This window comes from Salvia hispanica, chromosome 4 (assembly GCF_023119035.1).
Source record: "Salvia hispanica cultivar TCC Black 2014 chromosome 4, UniMelb_Shisp_WGS_1.0, whole genome shotgun sequence".
Taxonomy (NCBI): Eukaryota; Viridiplantae; Streptophyta; class Magnoliopsida; order Lamiales; family Lamiaceae; genus Salvia; species Salvia hispanica.
In genome coordinates, this window is record NC_062968.1 from 11,988,967 (window position 1) to 12,016,851 (window position 27,885).

General features: G+C 37.3%; 6 protein-coding genes across 16 annotated transcripts; 3 read left to right on the forward strand and 3 right to left on the reverse strand.

The window, feature by feature from the left end:
* Positions 1-186: 186 nt before the first annotated feature.
* On the reverse strand, positions 187-4,192 carry LOC125223382. 3 transcript variants are annotated; one of them, XM_048126508.1, is made up of 9 exons: positions 4,047-4,192; positions 3,651-3,869; positions 2,410-2,497; positions 2,228-2,287; positions 1,604-1,666; positions 1,312-1,515; positions 1,140-1,236; positions 813-1,030; positions 187-638 (listed from the first exon to the last, which is right to left on the reverse strand). In XM_048126508.1, exons 2-9 carry the CDS (start codon positions 3,764-3,766, stop codon positions 546-548), a joined length of 939 nt encoding a protein of 312 aa, XP_047982465.1. In that variant the 5' UTR covers positions 3,767-3,869; positions 4,047-4,192; the 3' UTR covers positions 187-545. The 3 variants fall into 3 exon arrangements, with proteins under 3 accessions (XP_047982465.1, XP_047982467.1, XP_047982466.1); XM_048126510.1 differs by having other exon boundaries at positions 3,651-3,767; positions 4,047-4,177; XM_048126509.1 differs by having other exon boundaries at positions 3,651-3,782; positions 4,047-4,173.
* Positions 4,193-7,548: 3,356 nt separating this feature from the next.
* On the forward strand, positions 7,549-12,220 carry LOC125223224. 5 transcript variants are annotated; one of them, XM_048126261.1, is made up of 5 exons: positions 7,549-8,049; positions 8,147-8,177; positions 8,262-8,465; positions 11,583-11,681; positions 11,898-12,220. In XM_048126261.1, the coding sequence occupies exons 1-5, from the start codon at positions 7,754-7,756 to the stop codon at positions 11,931-11,933; spliced, it is 666 nt and encodes a 221-aa protein (XP_047982218.1). In that variant the 5' UTR covers positions 7,549-7,753; the 3' UTR covers positions 11,934-12,220. The 5 variants fall into 5 exon arrangements, 4 of the variants coding, with proteins under 4 accessions (XP_047982218.1, XP_047982217.1, XP_047982220.1 ...); XR_007176682.1 differs by lacking the exon at positions 11,898-12,220 and adding an exon at positions 8,685-8,793 and having other exon boundaries at positions 8,147-8,465; XM_048126260.1 differs by having other exon boundaries at positions 8,147-8,465.
* Positions 12,042-13,820, forward strand: LOC125223223 (E3 ubiquitin-protein ligase SIRP1-like). Its single transcript, XM_048126259.1, has 2 exons — positions 12,042-12,122; positions 12,720-13,820. The coding sequence occupies exons 1-2, from the start codon at positions 12,077-12,079 to the stop codon at positions 13,604-13,606; spliced, it is 933 nt and encodes a 310-aa protein (XP_047982216.1). The 5' UTR covers positions 12,042-12,076; the 3' UTR covers positions 13,607-13,820.
* Positions 13,821-13,831: 11 nt separating this feature from the next.
* LOC125223222 (pyruvate kinase, cytosolic isozyme) lies at positions 13,832-16,202 on the reverse strand. Its single transcript, XM_048126258.1, has 3 exons — positions 15,969-16,202; positions 15,202-15,663; positions 13,832-14,866 (listed from the first exon to the last, which is right to left on the reverse strand). The coding sequence occupies exons 1-3, from the start codon at positions 16,200-16,202 to the stop codon at positions 14,054-14,056; spliced, it is 1,509 nt and encodes a 502-aa protein (XP_047982215.1). The 3' UTR covers positions 13,832-14,053.
* Positions 16,203-20,094: 3,892 nt separating this feature from the next.
* Positions 20,095-22,254, forward strand: LOC125223689 (receptor-like protein 3). The gene has a single exon (XM_048126943.1). It carries the CDS (start codon positions 20,190-20,192, stop codon positions 22,203-22,205), a length of 2,016 nt encoding a protein of 671 aa, XP_047982900.1. The 5' UTR covers positions 20,095-20,189; the 3' UTR covers positions 22,206-22,254.
* Positions 22,255-22,296: 42 nt separating this feature from the next.
* On the reverse strand, positions 22,297-26,769 carry LOC125223691 (TATA-box-binding protein 2-like). Of its 5 annotated transcripts, XM_048126949.1 has the most exons (10): positions 26,586-26,757; positions 26,348-26,470; positions 25,473-25,560; positions 24,472-24,543; positions 24,316-24,366; positions 24,056-24,100; positions 23,857-23,949; positions 23,112-23,213; positions 22,947-23,020; positions 22,297-22,520 (listed from the first exon to the last, which is right to left on the reverse strand). In XM_048126949.1, coding segments are annotated over exons 2-10 (606 nt in total). In that variant the 5' UTR covers positions 26,428-26,470; positions 26,586-26,757; the 3' UTR covers positions 22,297-22,519. The 5 variants fall into 5 exon arrangements, with proteins under 5 accessions (XP_047982906.1, XP_047982904.1, XP_047982903.1 ...); XM_048126947.1 differs by lacking the exon at positions 22,297-22,520 and having other exon boundaries at positions 22,644-23,020; positions 26,683-26,769; XM_048126946.1 differs by lacking the exon at positions 22,297-22,520 and having other exon boundaries at positions 22,644-23,020; positions 26,640-26,757.
* Positions 26,770-27,885: the final 1,116 nt, after the last annotated feature.

Genomic DNA, 27,885 nt, shown 5'->3' on the forward strand with positions numbered 1-27,885 from the left:
ATATAGCTAGTTTACTTGTTATGCATGGATAGTTTCAACCCTGTGGGGCACAAACTTTTAATCAAAACGAACTCAAATTTAACCATGCAAATTTTTAAATCCACGCTAAAGATTTATCTACCGAACAAGCTGCGTAAAATATTAAACTATGATTTCAAATATACTTTCCTGAAATTAAACACACCGGACAGAAAATCTCTGTTTCTCAAATACATCAAACAAGTGTAAGGAGATACAATTAAGTCGACAAAAATAGGAAATACACATTTACAATAGCAATAGAATGGCATTATCATTATATAACAACACATTTGAAGCAAAATGGAAGTGTAAAAATCCATGCTCGAGAAACTCCTGGCTAAGTGGAAGCCATTTCCATTATTCATCTTACTCCCTCATATAATTATAAAGTGCGTGCACAAGCAGAATGTTGCTTGTTCACTCATAAATGAAAAAAAGTTGGATGAGGTTAAAGAAATTACATAGCAGGCAGATAACCATCATCACCACTACAGAAAAACATAAATCCTTCATAGGTAACTGACTCAAGATGCTTCGGGAGTCTCGAATCTTGTAGGAGTGTCGATTCCCATCATGCAGCAAAGACCCGATATCAAAATAATAAGTAACACAAACCCCTGCAACATAGCAAAAACCGTAGACTTTGAAACCATCATACTATTTATACAATATATTCCAACATAATAAAAAGCGTAGAAACTAGAATATTGTAGTAACACTAAGCTTTCCAGCTTCAGTACCCAACTTTTTTCAAAAAATTCAAACGAGTGGGTCAAATGCAATCTACTTACCACTAGAAGTCCCTCCAGAAGAGATGACTTAATCTGGCAAACTTCATCACAGCCAGTGGAATTAGATGAGGCATTTCCAATGGTACCTTCAGCAAGGAACCTTTCTATTCCCATGTGCGAGTGATACTCAACAGATCTAAATGGATCAGAAATGTAGAGGAACGAATATTTTGCACCCATCTCACTCACGGCATTGAGTAGTTGAGAAAGAATGTTTCCTGCATATGCAATCAACCTGTTAGTTTACTCCATTTTACAGATTCGACATAAATAACAATAACATTAACAATGATAATAATAACAATAATCTTTTTTAACACGGCATACTTTCAGAATCTGGCGAAAGCATGGAATCTCCAGGGCACATGACAATCAGATCAGTTTGCCCGTCAGAAAACTTTTCAATCCTTGAATTCAGGTAGTCCTACAAGTGAAGTACGCTGTCATTAAATAGGACCAAATAACACATTCAAGTTTTGTGGTTGTCAGTGGTACTTACGTTAACCTTGCCAACATCATTTATTTTATCAAAATTTTCACCATCCACAGAACATGACCCCACTAAAGCAATTCTACCGACTCCAAAATTATGCTGACAAGTTTCAGCAAACTCTGAAATTAAAGAGTTCTCTATGGATACTTTCTCCTCTCCAGCAACTACGTAAGGAAAGGCCACAGAGGAATTGGAGTTGGAAAATGAGTCCTGTCATTAAGTAGTCACAATTTAGCAAGATGTTTCAAATGATATTATGCTAAAACTATTTATTAAATTAAAGTGAAAACCAATTAACCTTAAGCAAGTCTATAAGTGCTGGATCAGCCTTTGCGGGGCTGGAAACATCTAGAGATTGTAACTGCATAAAGAGACATGTAAAAAATTGCGTTAAGAAATAATACAATACTAATGAAATGAGAGTTGCACGTGTTTTTGAGCTCATTCGGAAAAATCCCTAATTTTCCACTTATCATGGATGGATCATCATGCATTTGTATCGACGGACAACAAATCACAAACCCAAGAATTTATCAACTTGGATTCTGAAAAGAAGAGCTTCAATTTTCATATACCCTACACAATATGCAACAAGTAAATGTGCTCATCCCCGATTCCCTTCTTAAGAAATACTACCATGGATATGCTATTCTATATTCCTTGATTTAGCATGACATTATACTGACCATTCGAAAGAGATATTGATTTTTAAAGAAGAGGTGTAGAGCAGCCCAGCAGGATCAGCATAAGAGACATAACTATTTTCTTGCACACCAATCACATATATAGATCAAAAGGAAAATGGAAAAAGGAAAAAGAAAAAGAAAAAGAAAAAGAAAAAAAAAGAAAAAGAAAAAGAAAAAGAAAAAGAAAAAGAAAAAGAAAAAGAAAAAAGGAAAGAGAGAAGAAAAAACATCAATACCTCTGATCCAATAAAAAGGAAGGCGAAATTATTAGATCCTTGCACTTCATCGCTTGAGCACTGCATACAATGAAACTACCAATTATACTTCCACCAGATGATGAAACCTATATTTTCATACTTGTGCTCTAAACAATCTGAGATACTTGATATCAAAATATAAATCAAGGATGTACATATACCAGGTATTTCGACCATCCACCTTCAGTCATTGCAGATTTGGCTAAATCCCTAGGAGCCAGGATTCTATAATCAACCATTTCTTTATTCCTGCCACATGTTCGTAAAAATTTAGATAAATATTGTGTGAAAAGCTCCTGGTAGAAGATCCATGGCCTCATCATCACAAAACTAGGGAATGGGTTGGAAGGTCATGAGTAACAATTAAGAACAAATACTTTCACTAGCTTGTGCATAGCAGAATTAGACATGGAAACAGACTTAACTAAATTCATGATCTTCCATCTGCTCAGTTACAAATCATTTAAATATGTCGGGATAAACTGACATAAAAACAGATACTTCTACAAGAAGTTCATTTACAATGGCAAACTAAGATCAGAATTACCCACCCACAACTAAAAATAGACCAAATACCTATAACTTCAAACTAGAAGCGCCTAGATTCATAATATTGCATAAAGTTTAGTTTAGTAAGAACATTATACTGTAACGTGCAGAACTTGAAGAACAAAGTCAGAGGCCAGTAAGATCAAGGGGAGGCATGATATCTAGCAGGAGTAGGCGAGGATCTGAATTATACTCTGATTGAAGCACTAAAGGATCATATGAAAGCTCCTAAAACACTAATCCTAAACATGATATGAAATCAACGTACATCCTACATTGGATGTATATTTTTAGCAACTTTCTAAAAGGGTGTTCAAATGAACAGGTAAGCTTAAGCTCTTTAGAACAAATTATGTGATGTTAAATAGCTTGCAAGCGCCTCAAAGTGCTTGGTGACCATGTACCTTTTTTAAGATCTTTTTCACTCTCAAAAAAATAAATTTAAAAGCTTATAAGCTCTTTTAAAAAGTAAGGGATAAAACTTTCTTCAAACGAAACAAATGAATGTTGTAACAAATCATAGATTAGTTATTAAAACCTTATCATCAGTGACATCTTATAAGGTTATCATCTATCTGATCATTCCAAAAACTTATTAATAAGATCTATCTAAAAACTATCTTAAATGAAGCCCAGAGAGAAACTAAAGTAACATTAGTAGGATTTGAAACATCAAGCATGCTACCCAAGAGGTCATGAATCAACTTCCAGGGGGAGTCTCCAATAACTCTGAGACAAATCAGTCATGAATACACCATAACTAAGAATTTCCAATTAATTACCAAAGATATAGCAAAATAATTGGTTGGCTACGATAGCATAGACGATTAGAAGAAACTTCAAATATCATTACCCATTCAGATGAGACGACCATAAGAATGCTGGAGAGTAAGCGAGTCCCAGAGGCAACTGAGCCACGGCAAGAAGAAGAGCCGCCACGATTGCCAACGAAGAAGTCGCCATCCTCATTCTGAAAGTCCAACAACTACACACCGTGATTGGATTGGATCACCAAATAACAATACCCCCTCACTAGCGTGAACAATTAAGTTGGATTGAAGTGATCAGCTAGCTATGTATCAAAAAAGAAACACATAAATTAGCAATTTCGATTCTGAAAAAAGGTTGCAATCCGACAAATCGCTGCGTGACTGGTTGGATCTGAACTCGTTTAGGTTACATGAATATGATTGGAATGCAAAGGAAATTGTCAAAATCTCGTACGAAATCAATAAGATGAATCTCTCACCGGAATCAAAATCGAAATCGAAATCGTAATTGCAGTGGCCACGTTGGGTTGGATAGAATATTGCTTTTCCAGTTTCCACCAATTTCCCTTATCACCAACGAACCAAGATCCGAATTAGTATTATATTTTCGGAATTTAGTTTTTTATCCTTTCTTTTTCTAATTTGTAATTGTGTGTGAAGAATTATTTTTGTTTTAATTATTTCTCCTTTTTGAGGGGGTATAAAATAAATTAAAAAGTTAGCGTTAATCATGAAACTTATCAAAACATTATTTTTTACACGATTTAAAATTGTAAATAATATTATGAATTTATTATTATTTTCTATTGTCAAATAAACTTTATATTGTCAAGACTTAGGTGGATTAAGAGCATCTTGACAATGCATAAAGGAGGGGGGTGCGGCGGCAGGAAAACTAGAGGGGGGATTCGGATAAGGGGCAAGGAGCTTGCTCGCTAGAGGTTGTCGTTGTCGTTGTCGCTGCCGCTGAGCCATGTATACCACAGACAAAGGTATATTCACCGAGACCAAAAGGATGTTGTTTTGCAGCTATTTAACGATTATTTCTTGAGAGACCCTTGATGGCATGTTCACATATTTTGGCGATGGTTCCTAAGGGTGTCTCCACCGGCGGACGGATTTCGGGGTCCGGGCCCCAAGGCGCGGGCCGGCCGATTAATATGCACGGGTTGGTCCGGGTTCCCCTCTTGGGCCAAAAGATTGTTGGGGATTTAGAGTGGAGGAAGCCCCCGCCCTTTTTAAGGGGGTACACACTTCCCCCGGGTTCAAAACCAAAAACATCCCAGTGATCCCCTTTTTGGGAAAGGGGTACCCTTTTGGGGTATAAGGATGCTTATTTTGGAGTGGCCGGGGGAACAACGACATCAACGCCCCCCGGAAAAGCCCCCTATTCAACACGGGCAATGGGTTTGGGCCCGATCGGTTGCCCCAACGGCAAGAAAAGGGATCTTTTTGGGGATGGGAAAAAACCCCGGCCCCTCTTTGTGAAACGATAAAGCTGCATCCGAAGCCCTTTTTGCGCCCGGGAGGCCCAAAAGGATGTTGAGCGCGCATTTGGTGCGCTCAGTCGAGGGGGGATGGTGAGGGGTCCCCCGGCAATGGTATATTCCAAAAAGAAGTTTGGTCATAGACCAACATCTTCCAGCATTAACTCACCTATTCTCTCGTTTCGGATTTTTAAATTTTAATTATTGATGTTCTAGTGTTTTAATTTTTTGTAATTTAATGAATGAATTTGACGTTATATGGAGTATTTCTTCATTGATACGCTCGAAGATTATGTGGCGCAGCAGATTGCCCTACTTTCTCTCCAAGACTTATCATGTTACACAGAATTCATACCATATGGAGAAAAACGTCGCTGCCACTATTAGATACCCCTCATACTTCATCAAAATGATCTTCTTTTATCATCTTCATACTCTCTACACTTGGCTTGAGATTTTGAGAATTCTACGTACTTGGAGGTTGGAGCCTGGATTAAAAAAAGGTTGGAGCATACAAGATTCTTCCTTTGAGTTTTATCTTTGTTGTTTTTATGTTTTCCATATTTTTTCCTTCAAACTATGGGATTAGTTTTTTGTCTATGAGTTGCTAAATCTGTAGAATTCTAGGGATGTTAGTAACTCTTTTGGTTTATATAATTCTAGTTTGATATCCGTTCGTTTATGTTCACTTTATCCTAAATTATTTTATTATGATTCATGTTTAAGTGACATATTCTATGTTGATTTCTTGGCACTTAAAGTACTCAAAAGAGTATTTACATTTTAGATTGGTTTAGTTAACACTATAATTAATTCCCCCTAAAAATGTACTGTTAGTTGAGAGTGGTGGCATCTTGAGGTTTTAATCAAGTTTTTTGGTGTTATTAATCTAAGGTTGTCCTTTTTGGAGTTATTAATCTAAGTCTGACAATCTTAGTGTTTAATCTACTTTGTGGCACATGAACAATATTTGTTTGACCCACTCTAGTTGAATTTTGTAATGTGTGCTAGGATATCATAAAGTGTTATGTGAAAGCACATCCTGGAATTCCATTTCTCCAACTGTTTTCTCAATCCAAGTTGATAGCATGGTTTTCTGCTCTCATTTAATTGCTTCAATTTCACATGCTGGATTGCTTTCTTAGTTGTTTAGAAACTTCAATTTGTGTGTCCAAATAGTGATAAAATCCTACTACTTTATTTGCTATTCAGTATGTGAATCTATTCGATGTGTTCGATATTCATGTGCTTACCCTTAGCTATACTATTCCCACCTTATTATACCTACAAGTAGTTGTAGTGCTAAAAACTAGTGCATCAATTATCATAGATAAATTTCACATCGAAAATAGTGAATAATGAGAATTAATGTGAGAGGAAGGGCGTGCCGGGAGGCGCCCCAGTATGGGAGTTGTGGCTTGGCACAAAAGATGAGAAGAATGATGACGTGACAGGTTGTTCTAGCGTGGTGGAAGGTGTGTGTTCTGATGCTCTAAAAATACGACGACAATTTTTATTGATGATTTCAAATTCATAAATCTCAAACTCTATTCAGAAACATTCATTCTCGTTTTAGAGAAATTGAGAGCTACATTGATAAACCCATTTAGCACGTTTCGGAGAAATAGATGTATTCCTATAACTATCATCGAAAGCTTCAACATTAGACAATTAGATCTCCAATGTCGTCTATTTTAGAAGTCCCGGTTGAGTTCGGCACGAGTTTTAAGAAATATAAAGGAAAATTGGTGAAAAAAGATAGTGGAATGTGGGTCCCACTTTTTTATATTAGTTTTATAATAAAATGTGAATGCAAAAAGGTTAGTGGAATGTAGAGCATAATACCATTTATGGAATATTTCATCCGGGACTCCTAAAGTGAGACGTCCAAAAATGATAAACCAGGACTCCTAAAGTGGGACGGAGGGAGTATTTGAATAAAGGGATATTGGCATCTAATATCACGAAACTTTCAAAAAGTTGGGTTGTTTCCACGAACTTTAAAATTGACAAATAATATCACGAACTTTACCTCTTGTTTGTTTTTTCCACGAATGAAAAAATTCATGTTATTTTAATAGATTGAAGAACAATTTTGGAGGATGTGCTTCAAGAAAAACTATTTTCAAAGATTGAAAAATTGAAGCTCTCAAAATTGTTGTTGAGAACTTACGAAAAAAATCCTTTTATTTGAAGAATTTTTTCATTCGTGGGAAAAAACAAACTCAGGATAAAGTTCATGATATTATTTGCCAATTTTAAAGTTCGTAAAAAAAACCCAACTTTTTAAAAGTTTCGTGATATTAGATGCCAATTTTAAAGTTCATGAAAAAAATCCAACTTTTTAAAAGTTTTGTGATATTAGATGTCAATATCCTTTGAATAAATTCTAAGCGCTAATAATTAATAATCCAAAAAAATATAATTTAGGAAAATAAAATAGTCCATTAATAGAAAAATATGATTTCAATTGACTGAATACGGAAAGGGGATAATGAATATCCTATTATAGCATCACTACTAAAAATCCAGTGGAATTATTGAATAAAGCTGAATGTGTTGTATTGTTGAGTTAAGGGTGTGAAGGATTGGGGTTGGGGAAAGGAGAAGAAGGTTTAAGTTGTTGTGAATTGTGATGTAAAGTTGCAGTAGCAGTGGCAGTTGCAGTTGGAGTTCCAGCAGAATCGGAGGGATATATAATGCGTTGTGGTAGATGTGGATTGAGGTGGAGAGAGATTGAGGATTGGATTCGTGAGTATGACAACATTCAGCGTCTCGCCGTCAAATTGATCTACGCTCAGATTGCCTGCGCCTTAATCGGATCGCTTGGTGCGCTCTTCAACGGCGTATTGCTCGTCAATTTGGGGATTTCTCTGTTCGCACTCGTCGCCATTGAGAGCAGCAGTCAGAGCCTTGCCAGAACTTACGCCGTCCTCCTCTTCTCCTCCATTTTGCTCGACCTCTCCTGGTTCTTCCTCTTTTCTCACCATATCTGGTATCCTCTCTTCTCCTATCCTCCTATAATTCTAATTATTTCTCTCTAACTTGCTAATGTTTCATACTAGTTTATAATCATTGTTGTTTGCTTGCAGGAACATTCCATCTGAGATTTATGGAGCATTTGTTAGTTTATCACTCAAGCTCACACTCGCTACGCAAATTATTGGATTTTCGGTGAGGTTATCATCTTCGCTCTTGTGGATGCAGATGTACAGACTAGGTGCTTCTTACATGGACAATTCGGTTCATAGAGATGCAGATGTTGATCTGAGATATAGTTTTCTCAGTCCCATGACTACTGCAGTTAGACCTCCCTCTGCTTCTGATGATGTAATTGGGGGTTCCATATATGATCCTGCATATTACTCGTCTCTTTTTGAAGACGACGGTGATGATGCTTTCCTTTCTGAGGTAAGCTCTCACAATTCTAATTAAACATTCTCTACATGATGTTAAATGATTTAAGTTAGACAACATTATTTACCTAAAATTACTAGGTAAGAAATGAACAGATCACTTATCATATGCTATATTGAATGGGCATCTGTCTGTACTCCTCTTCTTTGAATATATATAAGCAACTTTTCCAAAACTTCCATTGACAATTTTTATTTGTGTATCTGTTTGAAGATGGCAGGAGTTGTATCCTATACTTGTCTTTAAGTTTCTTCCACAAAACCTCCAAAAAGGGACATAAACATAGGGTCTGTATCTGATGTGGTGCTTTTTGGCACCTTAGGTAAGCAAATGACCTCTGTGAAGCAAAGATTTGTATCATAAGTCGCATCTGGCATTTTCTTTGAACAAATATAATGCACCATATAGGAGATACGATCAACCACCACAAATTTTGGTTTTATCTGCATCCTAGTATTCCAAGACAATCCACAAGTCATTGCATAAGTTTTAACATTACCATTATTATAGAACAGTCTGGTGCACAATGGAGCGATACATCTTATTGCAGGCCAAAAGTTGGGACGGCGTGAAATATGCCCAATTAAGTAAAAGCATTGGAATTTTCTGACTTTGGGGTCATAATAGATCGATTGGAGGTCTTAATCACCTCTTTTTACTCTCAACTCCATGCAGCCACTCAATATTGACTATATATCTCTATAAAAATTCACTTGTAATGAATTCACATTTCTTGAAGTTAACATATGGAGAACTTGTCTCGTACATGCAGTCTCCAACTGTCACTTAATGGTACTAATTTCACTTCAACTTCTTTTGAGGTTTTCAACAAGTTTGAAGTTTGAACCATGCAATATATCCAAAATGCCATAAAGTATTGGAAACCGAAACTAGCATTTATGGTAATTTTTCTATTAGCACAAACATTGGAGCACATTCTCCATGTTCCAACCTTCTTTAGAATCTTAGATCTAGGGGGGTTGGAACTGCACGAGAGATTGAATAGAGTTCTTTTCCCAAAACATCATTAACATATGTTAGAAGCTCTTCGTGTTCTTTTTTCTGACTCATGCAATAGTGTGGTAGGTCAAGTATATGTTGTTGGATGCTTCTCTTATGGGGTATCACATTAGACAACGTTGATGGAAAAGCTGTTGGGTTCTAGGGTTGATGTCATCTCTGTAGGGATAGATAGATTATTGTGTATCCTCACTTTTCTGGGAATACTGCATAAACAATTCCATTTTCTGCATATTCAGTCAAGAATTCTCTAGGAATTACATAATATTGTCCTAACTTATCAGATTTAGGATAGTCTTGATCACTTAATAAAGCAAGTAGGACTTCCACTCAACCTTTGTAGAATGCATATACATTCTCTTTCCCATGAACTTTTTTGTTATGAGATTGCCAAAGTGTTTTAGACAACTGATGGGAGGCATCCATGTGCACCATGTTACCAAACCTTCTTTGCATAAGATTTTCCAATAGAAAAAAAGAACCTGATACAGAACCATATACACCTCTTCTGAACCTTTTGAAACAGAAAGGCTTTGATCTGGCCGAGCTTCAATATGTTATCTGCTCACCATTTCTTGAGAATCGAGAAATAAGATTTTCGCAACTTCCTCCATCAATAATCACCATGCAAAGTTCTCTACATATTTCTCTCTTCTTCTACCTTTGGAGACAACATGGTTCATTATACAGCTGAACTATTGATCTGCTGCTCCTTATTTGTAATTTAATCCTTGTTGCTCAACGATTGTTTGTGCGTGATATTCCAACCTTTTAATCTTGGTTGTAACTAATTTTCTTGATTCCCATCATCTTCAGGTTGTAATGTGGAATTTCTAACCAACTACACCATCAATCAACATGTTATCCCTTTTATTTTTTTTTCCTTTTTTGGCCTTTTTATTTTGTTATTTTGAAGTGAAATCTTTTCCACTAAAAGGCACTGATTGTTGATTTTTAATTATTGATTTGTAAAATATTGATATTTGCAATTAGCTAATTCATATTTATACTTATTATGTTCCCGTCTATGAATAACATCCTTGTTAGTAAAAACGGCAGGAAGTAAAACGCCAGGAGTCTAGGACTTCAGTCTTCGTCCGGGGCAACAAGATTCCCTATCTCATTGGGGATTTGTGCTCTTCTCTCATTCTCTCTAGCAGATAAAAAATTCTTCTGCACTTTTCTGCTCCTGAATTCCATATGGGGAAGTAGAATACAAATGGCATGTTAAAATTACTCTTGACTGATATAGAGTGAGATTTTATAGGCTATTTGACTGAATATTGAGTTTTTGTAGACTAAGTGCAAGCCTATTAACTTCTAGTGTAGCTAGAAAACTTGACATTCTGAAGGTGTGATGGACATCTTACCTATGATACTTATCATCTCAACCCTTATATACTGGCTGTGACTAGTTGATGCCAGAATCATGTTTACACTTAACAGAATATTGAGATTTGGGTGACAAAATTGTTTTTATTTTCCAGAATCATAATATTGTTCTTGAACTGAAGGGGTTTTAGGGTAAAAACTCGAACATTTTAGGAGGTGGAGTGCATTTATTTGGATAATGCCAGCTTAATTTACTCCTAATGAAAGTTGTTTGCTGTTAATTTTGAGTTTCAGAGTGATACAGACATGTGTAGTCTTATATATGTTGAAGATTTTGCATGCGCGTTCACGCTGGCACTTAATTACCCCACTCAAACTCCTCCCACTTTTGTTACGCAAACTACTTCTTATTTGGTGACTTGTCTAAAATCACTTCTAAGAAATATTTGTCTTATAGTATTTTTTTTTTCTTACATGTACTAATAACTTATACTAAAATTTAATTATGCATATCGATATCAGTAACTAGCATGAAATCTACTTGTTTTCATATTGCCATGTGATGCTGGATAAATATAGGAGCCCTGTGGACTGCTTAACTAAGCCTAGCAATGTTTAATGCCTCTGTGCTGAATATTGTGTCTTCTCTTTTAGTGGTTTGATTCTGATTCTGATTCTGATTCTGGTGTGAAATGCAATTGTATACTTATGCTTACTACAGATGACTATAATATTTGTATGCCTTCTTTTTTATGTCAGGGTGGCCCAAATCATGGCATTTCTGTAGGTAACTCTGTATCTACTGCTGACACTGCTTATCCAAATACATCCACAGGGAGACCTTTTCATCCTAACGATGTAAATTTTTGCTACATAGCAGTTGAATAAAACTTCTATGATTGTTAGAACTGACAAAAAAGATAGGCTCTATTATACAATTATAAACCTGTAAATTAATAGATATTCTCAAGTAAAATATATAGATCGTATGAGATTCTTGATGATGTTGAATGTTTGTGAAGTTAAGCCCGGTGCCATATCTCACAGAAGATTGGAAATCTTGTTTAATTTCAGGGTGAGAGAGATATGAGAAAGCCCCAGGTGGTCTGAACCAGTTGTGGTTGATTCTTTTAGTGAGATGAGATGAGTCTGATAGATAGGTGGTGGGAAAGCAAGATTTGTACAGATATGAGTCATGTATTCTTTTTGCAGCCAAATATGATAAGAAGATATGTAGCAACTTGTGTAGATGTATGTCCAAGGAAAGAGGCCTGTTGTACTTGCATTTGTATGTTCCAAGTAAGCTTTGCAAGTATAACAATGATTTTGCAATAGGCTTTCTCGTGAACAAGAATTATCTACTGATATATTGAAGTAAAAATACCTTCCTAATGCTAGTTCTGGTGCCCTACGACGTGTGTGGATAAGATGAATTAGAAAAAGATGAAATTAAACGAACATCTCTTTTGCATCTTTTCCCTACATAGCTTTATTTAATAAAATTTGATTTTTGTAATTTATGATAATCCATTAGGAATGGAGTTTGTGTATTAAGATTCTTAATTTAAGGAAAATATTGTGAAATGATTTACCATGTGTCTAAAAATGGTTATGTTGATTGAGTGGATAAATGAAAAAAATGGGAAAGGAGCGATGAGAATGAGAGATATTATTAGTAGGTGTTTTATTGGTGATGATGGGATTGAAGGGTGGTTTGAAGTTGAAAGTTAATGGTAAGGAGTAAGGATTGGGGATTTGATAAATTTTATTTTGTTCAAGGAAAAAATGAATATTAATCACATGGCAGCAGCAGCCTCGGAGATTATTTGGAAAGGATTGCGACTGTCTCTTGGTGGCTTCTTTTCCAATTTTGAACCTCTCCATTGCTGCCGGCAGGTGCGAAAATGGAGAACGGTGGGGCACGGAGGTACTGGTGTCACATGTGCTCTCAAACAGTGAATCCCATTGGGGAGATGAACTGCCCTGTTTGTGAGAACGGCTTCCTCGAAGAAATGCCTGACTCTGACCCTGACCCGCCTACCCACAATGACCTCGCCCTCTCCCTCTTGGCCCCCATCTTGCTGGGCTTCGTGGCTCGTCCCTTGGTGGACCCAGAACCAGAGGATCATGCTACTGCTACTGCTGATGCTGATGCTGATGCTGATGCTGATGCTAATTCTAATGCTGATGCTAATGCTAATGCAGATGCTGATGCCGATCAACAACTGGTGACGAGGCAGAACCCCACCGCCATCCTCCAGCTCCTCCAGAGCATCCGAGCTGGAATACAGGCAGTTGATCCTGATCATAATCAAGACAGAGAAGGAGACGCTAGAGATGGACAGCGTGTGATCTTGATCAATCAGCCGTTTGGCAACTATCTCCTTGGCCACGGCCTTGACTTGCTGCTGCAGCATTTGGCTGAGAATGATCCCAACAGGTATGGCACTCCACCAGCGCAGAGAGAGGTGGTCAACGCCCTGCCCTCTGTCACCATCCATCAACCAATGCAGTGTGCTGTTTGCTTGGACGACTGTGAGGAAGGGGCGGAGCTTAAGGAGATGCCTTGTAAACATAAGTTCCACGAGACGTGTATCCTGCCCTGGCTGCAGCTGCATAGTTCTTGCCCTGTTTGTAGGCATCAGCTACCGGCCGATGACAATAACACAGCAGTTGCAGATAACAGAACTACTGAAAATGGGACGCGATTCTCTGTTCCGCTTCTCTGGCCTTTCACCGCTTTGTTTTCACCTTCCAGTTCCTCCCACCATACTGACAACTGATTACTCAACATATTTTGTAACTACTCAATCACAGGAATAGGATAGGATAGTCAACTACTAAGTAGCCTGTTTCTGTAACGCCAACTCTCACCATTATTTCATAGGAGAGTGTATTTGGTGACTGAAAACACCATTATTTCGTAGGAGAGTGTATTTGGTGACTGAAAACACCATTATTTTGGAATTGGAATGATATATGTTCATTTCATCTGTATACTACAACCATGATAGACAACCACCATTTCTCATATTTGAGTTTGAAATATGCCAAATTACATTTATTTCCAGGGTGCAAACTGAATTAACACCCTGTCAATTGTAGTGAACAACACAAAAAGTCTAGCACCCACATAAGGGGAAAAGATAAGTATAACAAAACAAAAACACATAAGAAAGCTTTGATGGTTTGTTCACCGGTATTAATCCTTGTCATCTCAGAATAGAAAATCACTTCACAGTGACAATTTTGATGATAGACGCCGTTCCAATTCGGTGAAGAGCAACAACAGCATCCCCGGCCTTGCACAGACCTTTTGTTTTAGCATGCTGAAGAGAAAATTCCAGCGCTTCCTCTGTAGACTCTTCATGAGAAGCCCTCGCAGATCCTGCACAGAGAATCGGAACCAGACCCCTGAATATAAGGCTGTGCCTAGCCGGAGATTCATCACTGCATGACCAATCGAAAGAATCTGTCTTTATTTCAGGAACCACCACTGACAATATCGGCATGCCTGGCCTGTATTTAGCGACCAGCTTAGCAGTACTTCCTCCTCTAGTTAGGACCAAAATGAGAGCAGCTTTCGCTGAGTTAGCTGTCCGAACAGCTGATGATGCAAGACTCTCCAATGGGCTCATGGGGACTGGTGCATTTGACATTATACGCTTGAATACATCAGAATAGTCGATCGTACTCTCAGCTTCTAAACAAATCTTTGCCATGGTGGCAACTGCGAGTTCTGGATAAGCTCCGGCAGCTGTTTCACCACTGAGCATGACACAGTCTGTACCGTCAAGAACAGCATTGGCAACATCAGTTGCTTCTGCTCGAGTTGGCCTTGGGGACTTGATCATGGACTCCAACATCTGTGTAGCCGTCACCACAGGCTTTCCTTGTATGTTGCATTTGTAAATCATCACTTTCTGAGCCAAAAATATCTTCTCAATAGGAATTTCCATTCCCAGATCACCTCTCGCAACCATAAAGGCATCTGAATTGGCAAGAATCTCATCGAAATTTGCCACCCCTTCTTGATTTTCAACCTAATAAAGAACACGCAGTATAAGGCGAAGGTGTATGAAGTTAAATATATTAAAAATAGCCCGGAAGAGAAAGCCAACAATTGACATGAAAAATAAGGTCCAAACATTTCAATACTCCTCAACAGCTATAACCAATTAAACTTTAACACAGCAAAACTTGACTGCATTTCTCACTTACTTTCCACAGTATTTAGTCAGTGAGAAACTATACCGGGCACCCAACTCTCAAATCAATCAAGAATGGAGTGATGCAATATTCCCCCTAGTTACAGCCTTACAGTATAGCACTTCAGTTTCAGAATTAAACTGGCATTGAAAAAAGAAACTGGACTGACCTTAGACATCAGAAGGATGCTCTTGGCATGTTCACCCAGCAACTTACGAACCTCCACCAAGTCAGAACCTTTGCGAACAAAAGAAAGAGCAATCATGTCAATTTTATTAGGAACTCCCCATTTCAATATATCTTCCTTGTCTTTCTCTGTCAAAGTCGGGAGGTCCACAATCACTCCAGGAAGATTCACATTCTTTCTCTCACCAATCATTGCAGTGTTCTCACAGCGACACCGTACCAACCCTTTCGCCTTGTCGCAAGACAAAACAGTAAAAGTGATGGTGCCATCAGCACAGAGTATCACACTCCCTGGAAAAACATCTTCAGCCAACTTCTTGTAGCTCATGCAAATCATTTTCTCATCACCCTTGATATCGTAGTCGGTGGAAACTAGGATCTCCTGACCCTGTTTAAGCTGAACAGGCTTTCCATCTTTCAAGAAGCCAGTTCGAATTTCCGGTCCCTACATGCATGAAGCTAATAGCTTGATTAACCTCCCTAAAAGTAATTAGAATCATTTATTCCAATCTAGGTCAGATTTTGGAGCAGTAGGTACAGGATTGAGATCTAATTTAGAGGTGACTTGCAATTAAACTGATCCGAGGCAAAATCGAAATAATAATAAATTGAAATTGAAGTCGAACACGAAGGAAATCAAACAAGGAAAGAGGCAAAAATACTCTGAAAAGTGAGATCAAAAACCGAATTCATGGGAAAAAAAACATGTGTGGTAGTCAAGTGAAAACAGATCTATACGAAAACAATAACCTTGGTGTCGAGCATGACGGCGCAGAGGATGCCGGTGTTGTCCATGGCCTTGCGGAGATTATCGAGCGTCTCCTGATGGTATTCATGAGATCCATGGGAGAAATTGAAACGAGCGACGTTCATGCCCGCGCGCAGCAGCTTCTCGACCATGGGCACGGAGCGGGAGGCCGGGCCGAGAGTGCAGACGATCTTGGTCTTGGGGCGGCGAACGGGAGCGTCTTTGTTGATCTCCATCTCCGGCAACGGCGATCAATTTGGGGGAATCGAATCGAATCGAATCAAATCAAAGTTTGTTTTGGGTCTACTTTCTGAGATGAGAAAAGGCAGTCGTTGTGTGATTCGTTGAGAGCTATTTATCGTAATGATCCAACGATTCACACTGCGACACGTGGCATAGTTTTTAGTTTGTTTTTGTTGTCGTTGACGGCTTTCGATCTATCATGGAAGTGACAATTATTCGCATTGAGTTTTATTCTTGGCCAATACTCCAAGGAAAAGCCAACCTATTCACTATATTTAAATTATTAACATTACTTTTTTTAATTTTTTTACCAAAATAATAATATTCCTTTGTCCCATTACACTCTACTAATACTCACTTTTTTAGTTTAAGTTATACTATTGGCTCAGTATAATTAAATTATCTATAGGCAAGAATAATATTATTCGTTCTGAATCAAGACGATTTTGTTTTAGAAACACTTCCTAAAAATCTTCATATAGTTTACCAATTTATCATGGAAGTGTCAATTATTCGCATTAAGTTTTATTCTTGGCCAATACTCCATGGGAAAGGCCAACCTAATCACCGTTTAAGAATGTAGATAGTACTTACTAGATACCATCCCATAATTAATAATCGCTTACTTTATTTTCTACTATTTGCTTCACTACATTAAAATAATTAAACATTACCTTTTTTTTTTATTTTAGTACCTAAATAAATTATACTTTCATTTGTCCCATAGTTACTCCTTATATCTTATCATATCTTCAAAATCAAACATTTTCCTAGTATTAAGTTACAGGAGTCTTATAAAAATATGTACACTTTTCATTTTGTGTCTGCCCTTTAAAAATATTAACATTTTCATTTATAGAACATTGTTCCGACTCATTACTATATACTATCAATTTATTTTGAACTTATATTATTATGCCTTATTATTACAACTCATTAAACACTAATAATAATATGAGTCTCACTATCCCACTAACACAACTTTAACTTTTTTTTCTCATGTCTTTTAATTTACCAATTGTGCATTAATTCAATGCATATATTTTTATAGAATGGAGGGAGTATTCAATTTTTTTGCTATCTCATTCTAATTGAGTTATCTATATGTATAATAAAAATTAAGAATGATATTATTTGTTTTGAGCCAAATTTTCACAATTTTGTTCTTGGGACATATTTCAAAAAAATTCATATTGCTTATAAATCTATCTATTTTCCGATGTGGTGTGCGATTTACATCCAATGAACCTCCCTCAAATCAAAAGATCATAAGACTAAGACCGCACAGGTTTTGATCATGCCCATATAAAAACATCGGAAAATATACAAAGCGAGTTTGTGGTTATTTAATTTTAGAATATAATATAGATAATCGTCCCGAGACATTATAAGAATACTTTATAATAATTTATAGTATTATATTTCATATATTTAATTTATAGTATTATATTTCATATATTGTCTTGTGGTGAGTTATTGAATCATGCAATGTTCTCAAATTTCTTAAATGTCGTTATTTATAAGTTACTATAAATATTCTCACATTTTAACCAAATCAATAAGATTGCAATTTTTCTTTTAGCTAGACTCCTATGGAATGGAGGTAGTAGTAGTAGGTACTATAAAATGTAAATAAGTAGGAATATAAAGATAATAATTTAAGAGAAACTTACCATTTTTGGATTTGACTATTTGTTTTGGATGGATCAAAATGAAAAGATGAGACTATTTTTCGTGGATAAATTGGGTAACAAACAAATTAAAAAAAAAACAGACGAAAAAATAGAATCGCCAGAATCAGCTGAAAAATTGGTGGTCCAAAACCAGAAATAGGACCACGGTTAATACTTCTGCCGTCCGCGAAGAGGAGTCTTGTTTTTTCCATTTTAGTTCCTCCGCAAATAGGAGTCCCCGTTCATTTTTACTATAAATGGTAATATGGTCTTACATTCCTTTAACTCATTCCACTCACAGTTCATTTAAAACTAATATATACAAATGAGACTCATATTCCACTAGCTTTTAGTTTTGTTAACATTTTTTAAAATATGTATCACCAAGAAATGAGACTCCTAGTGATAGACGGAGGAAGTAGTTCTGAACCCAAACCATCTAGGGCTTCCACGGAATAGTTTCGATACCAAACCGAAACGATCGGTCCTTAAATCGTTAACAATAACATCAATATCCTTAAATCGTGAACACCCTTATGCTCTCCTATAAATTTTCGATCTCAATCTTAAAGTTTCGATTTTGAAACGTGGAGTACTTTTTATAATAACAATATGGAGTACTTGTTAACAACAAATAATTTGTGCTATTAATCTGAAAACACTTAATTTGATATTAGATGCAATAATGATTGTCATGCAATCATTGTCATCCCAACCTTACGTCCCCAGCTAATAAATAATTTCATTAATGCAAGATAGTAGATGATGGCTGCACTTTTTTCTTAAATGATAGTAGTAGTAGTATTTTCAACTCAATAATCCGTCATAAAACTTAAAAGTAAAAAGGACAGGAAAGTGAGCAGGGTGAGTAGCAAAACTACCAGACAGAATCAAAAGCGATTTCATCTTGTATGTTGGATATTTAATTATGTTAAATATTCATTTCGTATTATATATATTTTCCTTTGTTCTCGCGCAGTTGAGTCCTTTCCATACATAGAACTTCCTCTATCCCACTTTATGAGTCATAGTCACTTTTTTTACACCAATTTTACAAAAATATACTCCCTCCGTCCCAACTAAGTTGAATCGTATTCTTCTTTGAGATGTCACAACTAAGTTGAGTCATTTCTTTTTTTAATAAAAAACAAAACACTCAATCACTCTTACTTTATTCCATTATCTACTTTACTCTTTCTTGATCTTTCCTACTTTATTTCTCTCTCCTACTTTTCGATATAATTTCTTAATCTCCGTGCCCAAAAATTACTACTCCCTCCGTCCCGCTTAAGATGACACGTTTTCCTTTTTAGTTTGTCCCAACCAAGATGACACATTTCCTTTTTTGGAAACTTTCTCTCTCCAATTAATACACTCAACCACTTTTTCTCACCCCTATTAAAATATTCACCTTTCTTTCTCTCTATATTTTAATACTTTCACCCACCTTTTCTCCCTCCAATTAAACACATTAACCAATTACTCCTAAAACCCTGTGCCGGCTAAAGAATGTGTCATCTTAGCCGGGACGGAGGGAGTATGTCTCAATTTAGTTGGGACGGATGTAGTAATAAATAGCTAAAGTTGAGAAATGGTAAAGTAAGAGAGAGAATAATGTTGAAAAGACCCTTTACTACATTATGTATCTCTTACTTTACCATTCTCCACTTTAATTAGTATTTATTATCATTTTTATAAAACGGGTGAAAAAAAAATGACTTGAACTCCTAAAGTGGTTAGAACAGAGGGAGCAACACTTTTTTTCACTTTTGCTTTACTATCTATTACTTTATTTTCTTTATTTTATTCACTTTCTACTTTATTCTCCTTATTTTTTTTTCTTTCTCATAATTGTTTATCTATTTATTTAACATAATCAACATTCATTTCTTAAACTTCTACTTTATTCTCCTTTTTTTTTTTCTTTCTCATAATTGTTTATCTATTTATTTAACATAATCAACATTCATTTCTTAAACTTCGTGTTAAAAAATTCCGCGACAATTATAAGGGAATTAGGTGCGGCCCCATTGCTGGGAATGGGCATCATTCATTTTACACCTAATCGAGGACCAAGTCAACAAAGTATCTTTTCATTTGAAAGCTAATAAACGAAATGGAATTCACACACCTCTAAGTCAACATCCCACACCTTAAACAAATCAAAGATTGCTCCGTTTTTCTAACCAAATTGATCAACAAAGTAATTTGATAGAAGAATAGATGGTCAACTATTTAGGCTTGGAAGAGACGGAAACCTCCATTTTTTAGTCTGTAACAATCAAGATTTCACATCTTAAAAAAGCAATGCCGATAGCTTGGATCCTCTTCTTCTTGTTGCATCTCTTCCTCTTTCTAGTTGAGGCATCATCATCTTTGGAGTGCAATCAGCTGGACCGTGACTCCCTCCTCCGATCTTTACCCTCTCCCCCGGGCTGGAACTTGTCGTCCCCCTCGTGCTGCCTATGGGACGGCGTGGCCTGCAACCCCGACCACCGGATCACCCGTCTCTCCTTACCCGGGCGAGGCCTCTCCGGAAGCCTCACCCCTTTCCTCGCCAACCTCACCTTCCTTTCCCACCTCAACCTCTCCTCCAACCGCCTCTCCGGCCCTATCCCCTCCTTGATCAACAATCTCCATCTCCAAACTCTAGACCTCTCTGGCAATCGCTTCAACGGCTCCATCACTGCCCTTGCCAGCATGGCCACCACTAGTGTGAATGTCAGCAACAACTCCTTCACTGGCCCTCTCCCCTCATCCATTTGCACCACCTCCCCTCTTCTCACCATCTTGGATTTCTCCTTCAATCAATTCAGTGGTGGTGTGCCACAAGAATACGAAAGATGCTCTCGTCTTCAAGTGTTTCGAGCAGGATTTAATTCCCTCTCTGGATATCTTCCATATCATCTCTACACCCTGACAGCCTTGAAGGAGCTCTCTCTGCCTAACAACATCTTCTCGGGTCCCATCAACGACACCATTGCCCTCCTCACGAACCTCGCCATCTTAGAGCTCCATGATAACCAACTCACCGGTTCAATCCCTCCCAACATCGGCTCCCTCTCCAGTTTGCAGCAGCTCCAGCTTCACACCAACAACCTCACTGGCCCTCTCCCCCCTTCTCTCATCCACTGCTCCAACCTCTCCACTCTCCTCCTCAGAAACAACCATCTCCACGGAGACATTTCCCTCGTTGATTTCTCCAAACTCCAAAATCTACAAGCCCTTGATCTTGGGAACAACACCTTCTCCGGACAAATCCCAACCACCTTCTGCTTGTGCAGGTCTCTCACCGCGCTGCGCCTCGCCTACAACGGCTTCGTGGGCGAGCTTCCCCCCTGCATGGCCTCACTAAGGAACCTGGCCCACCTCTCCCTCTCCGACAACTATCTCTCTGGCGTGGTTGGAGCCTTAAAGATACTGAGGCACTGCGACAATCTGCAAGTGCTCTTCCTGTCTCGTTGCTTCAAAGACGAACCTATGCCGGATGATGATGACCTTGTCCATCTACAGGGGTTCCAGAATCTGCAGATACTAACACTAGGTGGATGCAGCCTCAAAGGCCAAATCCCCTGGTGGATCTCCAAGCTAAGAAAACTCAAGGTACTCAACCTCTCTTACAATCAGATATCCGGCCCCATTCCGACCTGGTTAGGCGACATGCCAAGCCTCTTCGTCTTGAACCTGACCAAAAACACACTCTCTGGGGGGCTGCCTCGCGAGCTGGGCCGCCTGCCGGCTCTCATCGCAGATAACTCGAGCTCCGACTTGAGTAACTTAGCATTGCCCTTCTTGTTCGACAGTTTGCAGTACAACAGGCTCTTCAACTTGCCGAGGGGACTCAAGGTCGGATACAACAGTCTGAGCGGAGAGATCCCTGCAGAGATTGGGCAGCTCAAGCTTCTTCACCTGTTAGACCTCAACAATAACTATTTCAATGGAAGCATCCCTGCCCAGCTTTCAGGACTGGTGAATCTAGAGAGATTGGACGTGTCTGAGAATCGTCTCACTGGAGAGATCCCTCAGTCACTTACCAGACTCCACTTCCTGTCTTACTTGAGCGTGGCGGGTAATGATCTCGAGGGGGAGATTCCGAGAGGGGGGCAGTTTGATACATTCCCACCGGCTTCTTTTGAGAGGAATCATGGACTCTGTGGCTACATATTAGGAAAAGACTGCTCTACGTTGGTTAAGACGAGTACACAAGAAGAGTATGATAGTGGTGGGAATCAGTGGTATACAGTTCCCTTTGGGATGGGATACTTTGTAGGATTTTTTGCAGTAAGCATTCCCTTGTTGTTTCAGTGTAATAGACCGTCATAATGTAGAATATACTTTTTTGGATTTATATTTATTCAACATTATCTGATTAGTTAACATTGCATGAGAACACAGAAAAAAAGGCGCACTTAAATTAATGTAGAAACCCATTCACTAGTCTTGAATGTAAAGAAGATATGAAACAGTGGTTCAAAATTGAGTACACACTGAATGTGGTGCACTGACAGTTCAACAAAATAGGCAGAGTGCCTTCATTCTACCTGGAACACTATCACCCAACCAGCCGGTCTAATCCCCTATGCCTATTTACAATTGAATCCCAGCTATTTAAGCTCTTCATCCAACATCTTGAATAATCTGCATACAAGTTAATACACATACCACGTGAGTGTTGACAAAGCTAACCGCACTCAAAACCATCACTTTTATTTGGTTCGCAATATATGTATGGCCAAAGAAATGGCAAGATACAACTGCTCATTTAATGGGAAAATCCAACATCATAAACACTAGCTTAAAGGACAATAATGCCAAATCTGGGTTGTTTCATGAAATAGTTTGCTCTATCTAAATGATCTTCAGTACACATTGCTTTTAACATACAATACCATTATGTACCAATGCCAGATCACCTTCCATGACAAGGGAACTAAAGCCAATTACACGTGAACAGGAGGGGCTTCTCAGGCACATGTAAATCCATTCATCAAAATAATGAATGCAAATAAACAAAATTACTGCTATAGTAATAAAACTGATGCACACAACACCACGTCGCCATACCATTGCGGAACTTTTCGGAATCCTGTGAGAACAGGATATATATTCTCAAAGGCAGCATAAGTCTCATCTCTAACCTGGAAAGGTTATGACAAAAGCAGCATCACATCATCATGATTAGCAGAGCACAAAATGATTTATCGCTGATAGTAAGTTACAAATAACTACCTTAGCTCCAGTAAGGACAATCTTCCCAGAGACAAAAATGAGCAGCACAATCTTAGGTTGTTTCATTCGATAGATTAATCCAGGGAACAGCTCTGGCTCATACTAAACCAACAAAAGATACAATAAACAACATGAAGGTACTTCAGATAAGTTACCCCGGGAATTTGGTGTCTAGCAACTAAAACAAATAGTACATTTTTAAACAATCAAGATGAAATTTTCAGATTCTAGTTAATAAAGCATCTTTTCCCAATATCAAAGTTATCCCTTAAGAAAAACAATTTAATAAATTGGAAAAAAAAATAGCTAGATCATTCTATTGAAAGAATGCATACAAAATAAAACTAAATACAGAAAATCAAGAACAGTTTTTAAGATTTGAAATTCAACTATACAACCAACAAGGATAAAAACCTTGAAGAGACAACACTTATTAGGACAAGCTGAAATTCTTGTGATAGAATTGACTACCAGCAGACAATTGAGGTACTTGTTACTTGTAGGTCAACATCAAGTTTATCAGCATTAAAGCATTCTGCATAGTTTAAATGTTCTGGTTGTAACTGAAAGCAGAATTTAATCCAGTACATGAAAATGAGGTCCTTAGATTTAATTTGGTCTGATTCAAGCTATCACCTAACTTTGCAGATATAAGACAAATACTCAATATGAGCAGACCCAGTATCATTGGACTAAATTAGAACATCTGAAAGCAAGATAAAACACAGGCAAATGAATCACCCACACTGGAAAAGGCACGGTGAGCAAGGGCCAGTCCTTCAAGTCGAATGGGAAATTTTACATCACATGATCCAACTATGTTCTGAATTTTGAAATCCTATGAGTAGATAGGAAAAGAAGAAAATGAGGAACGAAACTTGAGTGAAAACCAATATGATAAGATGATGTTCGCATCAATTGCCTATGAGAACAGAGATTAGTACCTTGAATTTAGCAGGGAAGCCAAGCTTCTGAATAACCCTAGCATACTGAAGAAAATAGTTAGGACCCATGTAAAGTGAGAGAAGGAAAGAATCATTTGAACATAAGATAAATGAATTTCCAGGGTACTTTTACATGATAATTCCAAGTACCAAACCAAAATGACTTGTGAAAGGTCTTTTGATCAAAAGGCCCATGATGAAGTTTCCAAGAAACTCCTGTATTAAGATTTTGGATATCAAATTCATATGACATGCTATACCTTGCGTGCAGCCAATTTGGATTGTGCTTCGCTCTTGGCTCCTGTACACACCTGAAGACATGAAGAAAAAAGTTAGCATAAAAGAGAACACCAAAATAGTGCCAGGCACATTTGAACAAGTTACACAGAATTTTCAAGAACTAAATCACTACTTACCATCTTTCCAGATGCAAATATTAATGCTGTAGTTTTTGGTTCTCGAATCCTCATAATCACAGCAGCAAAACGCTGGAAGCATCCCAAAGTTAGTATGAACTAGATACATATTAACACAATCCCCCGAAGAACATATATCAGATAAAAGCAATATAAAACTGACTTTCTCCAAGTTCCCACTTTTGCTAGCTCCACCAGAAATACAGATAAAGCTACATCCAGAGTTGGGGTTTGGAAATAATTCAGTTAAATTGATGGAAAACACAACAGATCACCAGTATACAGATAAAGCTACATCCAGAGTTGGGGGTTTGGAAGCATAGATGACAGTTAGCAACTATAAAGCTAATTTCAAGGCACATTCATTCCCTTCAAAGACAAATCTTAATAAATGTTGATCTGCTTCTTATCCACAAGATAGAACCTTATTGACAGCAAAAGAATTTTGGTGAAGAGTGAAGACCTAGCAGTAAGTCAGAAAAGCTTTGGTTACTAGAATAAGGGGTTGAATAACAGAATCATACCATCGAAAGCAAATACTATTCAATTTAAAGAAATTGATTTATATCTGAAATTTGTAATTTGTATTTGAAGTAGCTGGAACAGTTTAGCACTAGATCACACAAGTACACAACCAAACTTGCAAACAATCTGTGGAGAAGGAAAGAGGCATTCCTAGTTTCAGGATCTGCATGGAACTAGTAGGGAGGATAGAACAGAAAAAGTAAGATAAAACAATTATAAAAATAAAAAAAGAATGGTTGATAATACTGGCAAAAAGATTGTGTGAAAAAGATGTCCACATATTCTACAAAAGTTCTGCAAAAAGAAGGCCCAGTTGCAGTACTAGGTTCCAATAACAAGTTAACCCATCAAGCTTAAATGTGAAGCTACATCAAAACAATTCCATGATAACCAGGACAGCTAGTGTTCCAAAGGTTAATTTTAAGTGTTGAATATAACAAGAACAACAATAGTAGATATGACAGGACATAGCATACCTTGGGATTGTATTCTGCATTACGAGCCTGTAATGCTATGGCTTTAAGATCTAATTTGCAGTCCAAATTGACAGTAGAAACAATATTCCTGTTATTAAACGAATCAGGAATTTATAATCAATGTGAGTATCAAAGATGTAAGAATAAACTTAAAACTTGCAACATAGACAACACTGTTTTAAGATGTCCCTAGACAGCCATCTAAAACACAGCGGCTTAAAAGGCAAAACTGAACACATTTTTCATGTGTCTAATTTACATCATAGATTCCAAGGTCTCAGTTTCACTTAGATAGATTAAATTGAGGCAGTTTACATGTCAGATGTAATTCGTGAGAAACGGTACCAATTCCACGCTACCTCCATAACTTATGCGGTACTAATGCATTATAACAGTAGTTACTCAAATACTACCAATTTATAGCTATCTTTTTCACTTAACACTCTCTAGAATCTCCATCTACCTCCCCCTGTCTTTGAGGCTTTACCTAAATTTAAGCACTATTTTTCCCATAACCAGGAAACATAGAATGACGAACTGAACCCGTTTCCTTTTTACCATGTAATGCACTAAAACTCTTCTGTATACTTTTAGGCAGAGGTTATCTGACTTTTGGTGCAATTACTTAGGATAAACTGAAATCAGTTTTGTGCACCCAAATTATAAGAGGGCATCTTAGCTAATTTTGTTATTTTTTTCATTCAAAGAGGATCATAATAGTTCCACATCTATTATAAAACAATTATTGTCTAAACATCCAGAGATTTTAATTAAAACCAATGATCAATATAATCTCTGAACACTTGATGCAGCAGCAAGTAAAGAGGGCGGTGGACCGTGGAAAATAAGATTCTTTCAGAGAGAGTAAATCTCACTGGAGAGTTGGAACAATTCCGGAGGGATGCCTGGAGAGATCAACTGGTTGGCTCCCTTCCAGAACTTGATGGTCTTCCATCAAATCACTTGCTCTATCCAAATTTTGCACAGGATCCACAATACTGTGGTGCAGAGAGGACAAACAAATTTAAGTCAAATCAACCATCAATTTTGAATCATATACAAAATTGTCAATTTATGTTATGATTTTTTTCAAACCCCTAATCGCAAACGTACTACTATAATTTTGAGAGGTCGTCGATCCCCAAAAAACAAATTGAGAAGCATTACGAGATCTTAGGCGAATTTCGACAAAATGAATGAGAGATAGGACCTTGAAGGTGTGAAATAGGGTTTTTATGGAATCGTTGATGGGAGAAGAGGAAAAATAAGAGACGATTTGGTTAAGAGCGCCAAGAATTCTAAAAGTAGGGTTTTATATAGACAATGCAAGATATTTATAATGGGTGGGTCTCAGTCGGGCTAATATATTTGGATTCGGCCCAATCTATTATTCAATGTTATTGAACTAGTTGGGTGCGGAATATATAGAATCCACCCGGTCGGGTGGACTTCTAGTGCGCCCCTCTTTGGCTCGATCATATGCCACACACTCGCGTCGTTTTTACACTCGTCTTTGACCTTACTTGCGAATCTCAATCGTTCCATAGCCCATGGTGTGGTGAAGTTGATACCGAACACTCTGATTTACATCATTCTCTCATTGTTTGAAGAAATTATCATCAAATCCAATCACGAATACCTAAAATAGAAAAAAACAAATTATTTTTTTATAAATATTTTTAGAAATAAAGGGGGTTATAGTAGCGAAGTCTGCTCTAAGTCTTAAATTTTAGCATTCCACATCGTTTTCTTCAGTGCCATACGGCAGGCGGAAAGGCAAGCATTACACAAATTGGCACTTCAATTCCCATATATGAACTTCCCATCCAATTACCCAAACACTCATAAGATCAAATGATCAATAGATCACGCTAACATATTGAATACGCTCAACACGATGAACATGAATTCTGCAACCTTGAACCTTTGTCCATGAAATAGTAACAAGAGAAACTCATTCACAAAATGGACATAGATTATGTCACCCCATTGGAGGTTTTAGTGGAAAAAAATATACTCACTCCGCTCTGGTATTAGGTCATTTATAGATGACACGAGTTTTAATAAATAATTAGCGTAAACAGAAAGGTTAAAATGTAGTTGAAATAGTCCATAAATAATAAAGTAAGAGAGAGAAAATATATTTAAAATTGAGTTATGACAAAATAAACGAGAATGATTTTTTTTTCCATTAATGGTTATATAATATTTCTGTGTGATGGACAAAAATAAAGTGATCTATTTTATAGAACGAAGATAATAGAATGGAGCAAGGCATCTGGTCAACAACGATTTTGTTCCACCTGGACCTAGCATACCCATTAGAATCAAGAGTGAACTTAAAAAATGGTACTTGATCATTCAGTTTTTTTATAGAAATCTGATCCTTTTTTATAACATTTTTAGTACCTTG